Source organism: Rhea pennata, chromosome 13 (genome assembly GCF_028389875.1).
Source record: "Rhea pennata isolate bPtePen1 chromosome 13, bPtePen1.pri, whole genome shotgun sequence".
In the NCBI taxonomy this organism is placed as follows: Eukaryota; Metazoa; Chordata; class Aves; order Rheiformes; family Rheidae; genus Rhea; species Rhea pennata.
In genome coordinates, this window is record NC_084675.1 from 12,646,057 (window position 1) to 12,656,731 (window position 10,675).

General features: G+C 38.4%; 1 protein-coding gene across 1 annotated transcript in view; it reads left to right on the forward strand.

The window, feature by feature from the left end:
• The window catches only part of WDR88 (WD repeat domain 88), a 16,971-nt gene extending 8,805 nt beyond the window's left edge, over positions 1-8,166 (forward strand). The window contains exons 7-12 of the mRNA XM_062586853.1: positions 372-501; positions 2,016-2,200; positions 3,571-3,653; positions 5,829-5,897; positions 6,297-6,389; positions 7,845-8,166. Coding sequence (XP_062442837.1) covers positions 372-501; positions 2,016-2,200; positions 3,571-3,653; positions 5,829-5,897; positions 6,297-6,389; positions 7,845-7,982 — 698 coding nt within the window. The 3' untranslated portion in view covers positions 7,983-8,166. The remainder of the gene's footprint in view (positions 1-371; positions 502-2,015; positions 2,201-3,570; positions 3,654-5,828; positions 5,898-6,296; positions 6,390-7,844) is intronic.
• The last annotated feature ends 2,509 nt before the right edge of the window (positions 8,167-10,675 follow it).

Sequence of the window (10,675 nt, forward strand, 5' to 3'; positions counted from 1 at the left end):
CCATTATGGTGCCACACTTAAAGACTTATTTTGGGGAGAGTAGCTGATAAATAAGTTACTGCAGAGCAGCATGTGAGTTTACTGCGTATTAGCTATGTATGTTAGCTGCCTGAGTACATGTTCTTGTTTCTTGCTCTCTGCAGTAAAAGGGAAGCACTTTATTTTTCCATTGAAAGGTGAGGAGGTGCCCTCGGCAGTGGAAGATGGAATTTTACAATGACAATGTCTTGGAAACAGAGACTGATGCCTAGATATTAGCCAATGGATAGTTCTGCCTTTCAGACCCATAATCTGAGATCCAGATGTAATTATTTAAATGGGGAAGTAGCTTTACAAACAAGTAATAGCTTCATTTGATGTTATTTGTATAGGTCATCACAAAAGTACAATCACAAGATGCTGCTTTGATCCTGATAACCAAAGAGTGACTTCAGTATCATATGATAAGACGATAAAGTTATGGGATATGATAACACGATCCACTTCAATTACAATTAAAGGGTAAGGAACAATACTGTAGTTCATTATGCATAGGATTATTTGTATCTTTTACAATCACCAGTCAGTGAGATTCCTGATAAGTTTTGAACTAGAGAAAATAAGCCATAATTGTTTAACTAAAATATTTCTTTCTGTAAATAATTGGAAAATTGTATTTTGTTATCTGTAAGCATTTGTAATGCTAATTTTCAGAATGCTACTTACATACAAGCAGCGAGAAAAGCAAAAGATAGCATATGCAATATGGTACTGAAGTGTAAATGTCTGGTTTTATTTTCTACTAATTAGGAAAAATGCATAATCATTAACAAATTAGAATATAAAATATTACTTAGAATAATTAGAAGTTTTTTAAAGCACTACGGAGTGGAGCAAAAATAATACAGAGGAAAAGTATCTGCATTAACAATCTACATTGTTAATGGAAGTATGAAACAGCACTGGATTTGGGACAGATGCTGTGGATCCCAGTTCAGTGTGTACTTTCATTTTCACAGTGAACCAATTATAACCACTCTCTGGGTGCAAAGATTGTTTTTCAGATCACTTTTCCTTGTATGCTTATGGATAATGTATCACACACAGTACCAAAGCCTTGGTGAATCCGAGCTCCTGAGCCCTCACCCTTGCAACTCCCATAGAAGTCATTAAAACATTATGTCTATTCAGCCTGTTGTTACCGTTTTAAGAAGGAACAATGCAGCAGTGGAGATAACAAATCAGCTGTTATAAATATTAGCAAAGACTTTATTTAAACTCAACCAATTTAGCTTTGAAATATAAAATAATAATCAGAAAGAGTCTGCCTTTAAACAAAGTAATAACATTGTCTTTTAAAGGATTAGGAATTACTTTGGATGGGAAATTCAATCTGGAACATTGTAATAATGTTTCTTTTAAATTGCAGTGACTACAGCACTGTTTCCTGTAAGAGATGCTCATCATCTTTTCTCCACTGTAGATTTCAGGAACCGCCAGAACCCTCACCCCCTTCTGGAACTTTTAGATTTCTTTTCTGACAGAAATCACCACTTCCAAAGTTAGACTTTAATATAGAGTTAAAACGAAAGAAAGAATCAGTGGTAACTAATTCCTCTGAGTGTTTAATTTTAAATTTACGTATAGCAATAGATGTATACTGTTTATTTAATAAGTAATAGGCGACTTTTTCAGTAACTTGTTTTTAATAAAATGTGGTTCTGCTGCAGATATTAAACTATTTTTTTGTTAAGCTGCATTCAACGACAACAAAAAATTCATTTAACAACTAGGATTCAATCCTGCAAAATGACCTAAGGTAATAAAACATTTAAAGCTGGCTTTGGGGTTGTTAGCAGCTCCAGAGACTTAACAGAACTTATTTAAAGTCTTCATTCATGTGGTTAAAATTCAGAATGTGCTGAGAGTGCTTTACTGGGTGGAGACAGAGTGCTCAACGCTTGCAGGAGGATGTCTGAGAGATTTGTAACGATTACAAAAACTCACCATTACAGTGTTTTTCGTCTGTATTTCAGGGGACACACGAACGCTATCTCTGATTGCTGCTTTACCTCAGATGGTCATTATTTGTGCACAGCATCCTGGGACAAAACATTAAAAATATGGGATATAAAGACAGGGGAGTTTCGGTGTCACGGACCTATTTCCTTGAACCGAGGACATGAAGGTTCTGTTAGTTCCTGCCTTTTCAGCCAAGATGGTGAGTTAGCTTGTGGACATCATCCGTTTCATCTGCTCTAGGACATACCAAATGAAACAAGTGACCACTCCAACTCATATAAGTAATTAATTTCTCATTTCCAAGATAACGTTTTAATTACAAAAAAATACGTCCATGTGATAAGTAAGTTGAAATTGATGGTGTGTGTTCTGCCTAATCAGACAGCTGGAACTCTGCCTGGATTGATATACCCATCAAGAGGTATAATCAAAGATCACAAAGGGCTGAAAATGCAATACTCTGTTACAAGATTAACTTAGCGCTTGCTGCTGTTCTCCTAACATTGAGGATTAGTCAAACACTGTGTTCACTAAACGCTGTGCTGATCTGCACTGTTCAGGAAAATGTATACATCTTTGATAGCACCTCCAGAAGTAAAGCTACTGCATAATCCAAACATTCGGCAGCAATGCGGAACTTCTGAAAAACTTCGTATTATGTTCTCCAGTACGCTGATAGAGAACAAAGTCTATGTACTATATTCAAATTAGTGGATATTTATGAGTTATAGCAAGACAATTTGTCACCTGGAACTCGATGCCTACTTGCTGCTCGGGTGAATAGGAGGAAGAGAGTTTACCTGTATCTGAGTGGAGGTAGCAGGGAGCTATTCCTTGTGTGTTTTCTTTTACTAATTCACAGACAAATGCTGGCCCCTCCACAAGTATTAAATCAGTGTTACTGCAAGTTGCTGTTGTACTGAACTAGCTTCTCTTTACTAGGTTTGACCAATAAGAATTTCTATACATTATAATACAATGTGCTGTTTCATTTTGCAGCTTCATATCTGAATGCTGCAGTAAGGATGACTCTTGACGTGGTTAACCTGTAGTCCTACCCTTGTGAGTTAGGCACTGCAAATACATAAACAAATAAACAAATAGCAGATCTGTGGGGAAAGAAGTATCTGTGACTTGAAGACTTCCAACAGGGTGGCATGAATTGGCCTGGCAAAAACTGTTTTATACAGAGGGGCCTATGAATATTGAAATCTGAATGCATCCTTTCTACTTTTTTGTTTTTATTCAAAGGTGACCTCACAATTTTAAAAATCTGTTATATATTTTAACTTCTAAGCAAAATATCTCCTTAGTTTTGTAAGTCAACAAAATTTTTAAGCATGTTTTTTCCACTCAGTTGTATCTTTACTAGACTTACATTTAATATTCACAAAAATGAGCAACAAAACAAATAGCAGAGAGGAACTTCTAACTTCTTGTCAAGGCATGACTAATGGTTCATTATTTAAATGTTATTAACAAGTCTGACTCACTGTTGGAAGGAGCCTCTTTTATTCGTCTGTACGATAGAGCAAAGAAATAATACAGTGTTCTGATTTTGTATTTCAGCATCACTTGTTGTGTCTGGCGCCTATGACAAAACTATAGCTATATGGGATACAGATGCAGGCTGTAAAAACCTAAGCTTAAAGGTATTAAATTCCTACTTAGTCACTAGCTACAAAATATGCTGGTCATATAAGAACATTGTGTATTTCCTTACCTGATGTATACCCTTGCTCATCCCTTTCAGTTATAGGCAGGTATATATCCTGTATATATATCCTATATTCTTTCCTAGAGCAGTATATTCTTATACAATTACTTGCAAAGATATTTTCTTTGCCAAGCCAGTTATTAATATGCTATTATGTTTCTTTATGAACAAATTAATGATTGTATTGAATGGAGGTGTTCCCTGTTTTAGGTGATTATTTTCTCCAGCAAACAAGAACCTGGTTAGTTTTGCAATGTCACACTATGTATGTGTATATGTTTACATGCTTGCCTGTGTCTACAGAAAATGTTATATTAAAAGGGACATATTCCGAAGATTGTAAATATCAGTGCTGAGGTTGTCAGACTTGACTTAGTCCCTAGGCTGAATGTTTTATATTCCCGCTCATAGTGATGGGGACATGGTCCACCATGTTATAATCCTTTCCAGGATGGACAGTTCTGTGAATGAGGCACCTATTCAGCGTTTAGTTAGTTTAGGGTCAAAGAAGAGGATTTACAGTATTCCTAAAGTTACAGCAATGCTTTTCACAAATGTTAACTTCACAGAAGTCAAAAGCATCAGATTTGCAACCTTGGCTCTTTCCTATCCTATGAAAGTATAATTTCAATGGACAACTTTGGTGGTGGTGGTGGGAATTAATGCATACAGTAGTTAAGGTTTAGTGAAAGCACTCACCTTGATTTCATAATTAACTGTCCTCATCGGTTTCAAACCACGAATACTCTAAGTAACCATCTGTACAAGGGGGAGAGAAAATCCTGTGTCTGATGAGTCGTCTTGTCCTCTCTGTTTCCCTAGCAAATCTGTTATTTTCAAATGATCTAGTCCTGGTATATACTGAATAAGACAAATATATACGAGACAAAAACTAAGCCTATTGTTTTTCATAAATTTGTAAATACTAGCAAACAGATCTGGAATATCTTGGAAAAGTCCACTTTCTTTCAAAGGTTTTTCAGCTTAAAAATGGCTTTCAACTCCTGTCTGCATCCAAGATAACATCTTTATATAGGAAAGCCTGTAAGCCTGGGCTCACTGCTGTCACCTTAAACATCAGCATGCCTGCTCTTCCAAACTAGAACTGCACTGATTAAACCTTTTGAGCAGTCACACAACATGTTTTTCACGAGCATAGGTGCTTTACAACCACTTCAAATTTCCCAGTTCACAGCAGTCAGTATAAGTAACTTGGTTTCCCATAAAATGAGAAGGCATCTGTTTAAATGCTAGTATCTTTGTAACTGTGGAGAATTCCTATTCAGTATCTGTGTCTTGGTATAAATATATTCTGTGCTCATAACTAAATTTAAAAGTATGTTTTAATCTGCTCTAAAAAAGCACTTACATTTCATGTATGCATGTTTGCCTTTTTCTCCATGTTGGAAAAATGGTATGTTTGTCTTTTATTAAGTATTTCTCAGGTGTAGTATTTGTCTATAAAACAGTACTAAGCCTTCTTAAATGCCAGGAGTTTATGTATTAATTCCATTAGCTGGAGTAAATACTTTCTTTGTAGATACTTCATTTTTGTAACCTGTTTCTATTTTTATGGTAACTCAGTGCTGTTAACCTTAAATCAGCTCAGCTGATTTGTCAGGACTAGGACATCCAAAACAGCTTGGCCTGTTTTCTAAATTGGTCTCCTTCCTTAGAAATGGGAGGAAGCTGCTGTTTATCCTCAGAGTTTTTCTCTTCTGGCACATGATAAACAACCTCTATTTTTTAGATGGTGAGTGCTAGAAACCACTCCTCTCTTTGCAATCATTTAGCAAACAGACTAAAAAAAGTAGACGAGCGTATGCATAAATGGTACTCAATCCCATGGCAACTGCACAGATACAGGGCTTCTGACTGCTACAAGCGGTAGTCTGCTTTCCAGAGTTTGTAACAGCCCCTGTTTTCAGGTATATATAAGAAAGCATGAGCTTCATGGCAACATTTTTTCATGACTAGACATGCAGCAGCTTAGATAAGAATTTTCTCACTGCATGTCAACGTGGATTTACAGTACAGGTAGTTGTTTTTATTGTTATAAAAGTAATAAAACATTTACTTTGGATCATAGTTAAATTTTGCTTTACTGTAGGGTCATTTGGACTGGGTGACAGATGTTGCAATTAGCAAAGACAAGAAATGGATTATTTCTGCCTCAAAGGTATTTACTCATTTCCTTATATGGTTTAGGGAGGTAAATTATAAATGTGTTTGGAGATTTCATCCCTTGTTTTCAGATTTTGACAGAAAAAAGATTAACAGTGATTAAGCTGGTCATAAAACTGTTGTAATCAGTGATCATCTCAAGTAATTACAGAAATTCCTAAAAAAATTGACAAGTATGTTTGGTTTTGTTTTTTTAATATGTATGTACAATGTTAAAATGCTAAATTTGCTTCCAAAAGCATGATAGTTAAAAACAAACCCTCTCACCTGAGAAGTTTTCCTAAAGCATGTGTTTAATAACCCAAGTTTTATAGGTGATGAGACTTTATGATATGGTGCAAATCATTGTTTTGGTGATATAAAACACATCAAAATAATTGATGCTTTTTCTCAGGATTCTACTTTGAGATTGTGGAATGTTGAAAAGATGGATCATGTTCCTGCAGTGATAGAGACCAGAAAAGCAAGAGGCTCAAAAATAACTCAGGTTGTATCTTTTTATTATCTAACCATACCTCATACTTTATTCAGAAATGAAATTTGAATATTAGAGGAAAGCTATTGGATTTGCAAGTTGAAAACAGATCTATTTTGTTTGTTCTCTCCTTGCAAAGATCTTTGAATCCTTTATCAGGCAAAGGATGTAATAGTAACAGTTCTTCTCCTTTTTAAAACTGATTTTGGTAAGGACACCAATTTTCATACACAAGTATGATTTTATTGTTAGAAAACACAATAAGCTGTGTATGTGTAATTTTAAAAGACACACATTTTAGCTTTCTACACCTCATGCTTCTGCAAAGTAACATGCCTTTTTAGGAATATTGCAAACCCAAGGCGGTAATGTCCATGTGCTCATGGACATAAGTCACCTTACACAAATTCTGTAAGGCTTCTTCTCAAAACTCAGGCTCATGTGTCCTGACTTCTAAGATACAATTTATAACTAGATGAATGTTAGGAAAGAGGAACAAGCTCACTGCTACTGAAGCATGCTTTTTGTTATAGCCGCTCAACTGTTTTGGTAGTAGATTTGAAAGATAATTGTGTATGTTTTCCTCCTTGTTGACAGCCATTAAGTGAAATTGAATGAGAAATAACATTTATGTTTTTTTTAGTATGAATCAAATATTTTTATCAGACTTTTCTGTTGGTTATCAAGTTTTTCAAAAGCCATATTCAGCTTTTTAGACTTCTAAATAAGTTTCAGAAATGTGACAGTAGTGAAAATATGATGTATATTCCTAAAAGTATCAGTTGATAAGACAGTTTAGGACAAAAAAAAAAAAGACATATAGTATATGGAGCAATTAAAAAAAAAGTCTCATTAACTTTTTTGGAAATAGGACTATGAGTACTGAATTGCCAACCAATGTTATATTGACTCTAATAGAAATTGATTAAACTTTCCTGAGTAGCCCTGTAATCGACAGCAAAACTTCTTCCCACTGACTACAATGAGTTAATATTTTATTCAATATTATTATATTATACAGCAGTTTCCTTTTCTGGTATTTTTCTCACTACATATCTTCTTAGTCAAAATTGTTAGGTCAGATAATGGCCAGGAAAAAAGAAAAGTAAACACAGACACCCTCACAGACACCCTCCTGACCGCCAATCATTAGCACCAAGGCAGAACAGTTAAAACTGCACACCCATAAAGCTACCCCAAAAAATAAAGCATGAAACTCTGTTAGTTAAATCAGTATCACAGTTCACACAAAATACAGCTTTATTTAGGAAAAAAAATACTCACCACAAGAGTAAATTCGGAGCAGCACTAGCTCTGTGTCAAGTTTGACAGCTGTATGTGCTGAGTGCACCTGGAAAACCAGGCCTGCATGTATGTGTGTACAAATGCTCAACTTCCACGAGTGAAGTAATGTGTAGCTGACACAAGTGATTAACTGAAAGATCATTTTTGTTATATTTACACTAGTGTGAAGAATGCGAGAAACCTTTCCTATGCCTGCATTGCAGCGGTTCCGAAACCATAACCAAGTGCGTATTCTGTCGCCTGTCTTCTCCCGTGAGAAATATTTTGTCACTGCCACCTTCTGTTTCTCCTGATCTTTAAACTCATCTAGCAGCCCTGAGACATTAACACATTTAAATATTTAACATCTTTACGTACTGCATATATAAAGCTATGGGTTTCCTCTGAACTTGCTTTGCTTTGGTGCTCTGTATAAAGAAAATATGTTGTACTAATCCATGGAATAGTTGTGATATCCTTACAACACGTGAAGAATAAAACCCCTAGGAGCTGAAATCTATTTACCTTGCTTATGGTAAATTTTAACTTGTCTTATGGTAAATTTAAAACAAATTTACATTAGTTTTAGTTACTAATTCAATTTACTTAGATAAAGCTTTTTTTTTTTTTTTTTTTTTTAACTATAGAACACAAAGTATCTTTGCTCTCAGTGCCCATGGGGAAAAGTTTTGTGAGTAAAACCATGAATAAGACCGTGAACGTCATACTAACTTGTTGCCATACCTCTTAGAAAACTTTGTAAAGGAGCTTTCAGTCATGAGAGTAAGCTGTAGTTCAGGTCTGACATAATGCAGGACAAATTACTTCTGTGTAAGAAAGGCTCATGCCAACAAGGAACATGCCATTTTTACCACCCTTTCTTAGCAGCACCCCTGAGAGGATTATAACTATTATTATATGTGAAAATGTCAATTAATAAAATACTACGTGTTTCAAAATGTTTGAAAGCCTTATTCCTTATTGCAATCTCTTCAACATTTTTTTTTTCCTAAAAGGAATTTACAATGGGGAAAATACTTGAAACTTGGCATGTGCCAGTCTGGAATGCAGTTAAGCTGTGGAATGGAAAGAACTTTATTATATGTAGGTAGAATTCTTAGATTTTGTTTTTAATTAAGTGAGTTGTGTGGCAACAATTACACTTGAATCTAAGGTTAAATGAGAAGTATTTCTAAGGAATGGTATGTTTACACATATTTACAACTTTGAATAAACATTAGGTGGAAAGTTGCATTTTTCCAACATTCTCTCCCCTTAATTAAATATCACTTAAAGAAAATATCTATGTGCTCTTAATGTTTTTTTTTTAATAGAATACATAAAATATGCATGTTTTATTGTTGGAGAAATTTGTCTTTAATGTAGCTAGTAATACTGAACTTATTTCTGTATGTTTGGAATTACTAGCCCTACAATAGTTAAATAATGTTTTGATATTGGAATTGAGAATGTTGTTTCTCCCTCTTTCATTTTCAGATGAAAAGACACCGAAAGCAGGGGAGGGAAACAACTGTCCTCTGGAGTATCGGTTCATTTTACATTAGTAATGTGAACGGGTTGGCAATTTTTTTTAATTAATCTTTTTTTATTATTATTTCCCAAATTACCAAAAAAAAAGAAAAAAAAAAAAAGAAAAAAACAGGTAAAATGAATTCTTGCGTTCTGATTGCATAAAATCAGTAAGCAGTGTTAGGTAACCGGATCAATTTGCTAGAGCGGGACGAAAGCAAAGCAGAGATTCTGCACACAGGAGGTCACTTACTCAGGTTAATGCTCGGGAAGTGTTCGTACCGTGTGCAGACAGATTTCAGAAGACAGTGTGAACCAAAACGCTCGGGGCTCGGGGTAAAACGTGCTGCGCGAGCGGCGGCGGAGGCGCGGGGCTGCGCGGCCGGGCCCGGGCCGGCGCCGCGGCCGCGCTCCGCGCTGCAGCACCGCGCAGCGCAGCACCCCGCGCCGAGCGGCGCGGCTGCCGCTGGCCAGTGCCCCGCGGCTTTGCCTCTTCTCCCACGGGACTGAAACGCGGGCACAGCAGTTCGGGGCTTTTTATTATTATTATTATTATTATTTTTTGCTTTTTTGTATTTTTGCGTTTTTAAAAATTTCTCATAAGCGCGCTGTTGTAATTTTATGCGAAAGGCGGCAGCCCGAGCCTCGCGCGTGGGCAGGCGGCCGTGGGGTCGGGGTGCCGCAGGGCTTCCGCGGGTGCGCGCCGGCTCCGCGCGGAGGCGAGGTGCTCCCGGGCCGCAGCGCGGCGCTCCGCCTGCGCGGCGTCGGGTGAACCTCGCTGGACATCCCAAATCCGGGCCGAGGGTAGGAATGAATTCCTTAAACCTCAGAATTCCTATGGGAAGCAAAAGGCTTGCTGTTGCCAGGCAGTGTGGTGCTGCAGCCCAGCAGTCAGGAGGACAAGCGTGGCTGCCCCTCTGCCCGGTGCTGGAGGAACAGCACCCGTGACGGGGCTCTAAGCGTGCCTTAGACACCTGCTGAGCTGCCAGAGTAACTTCTGCATTTGCGCGTCCCCGTTAGCTCCGCTCTCTTCACGAAGATCCTCGCCCTGGTGCGCGCTGGCTGACCATGGGGTCGTTCAGGGCTTACTACCGCCTTTCAGCAGCACCGCTGTTCCCGGCGCGGCGCAGCCCCTGGAGGCCCCAGGCTGCCCCGTCCCGGGCCCTGCGGAAGGTCCCTCGCTGGCCGCAGCGTCAGTGCGGCGTGCAGCGTCCTGCCTAGTTCTGTACTGAGAAAAGGAATCAGTTAGAAAAACATTTTTTTTTCCCGCAGTCACCTGGTAAGAGCGCGTGTTTCGTCCGGCGCTCGGGTATTCCGCGCGCAGGCAGCGGCGCGCAGGCAGCGGCGAGGCGCGCAGGCAGCGGCGCGGCGCGCAGGCAGCCGCGCGTCCCGCTCGGATTCCCGCAGTGCCGCAGGCGGCGGCGGGCGCGGCGCTGGGCGCGGGCCGGTGTAGTGGGGCTGCGCGGCGGCAGCGCCTATCGCCG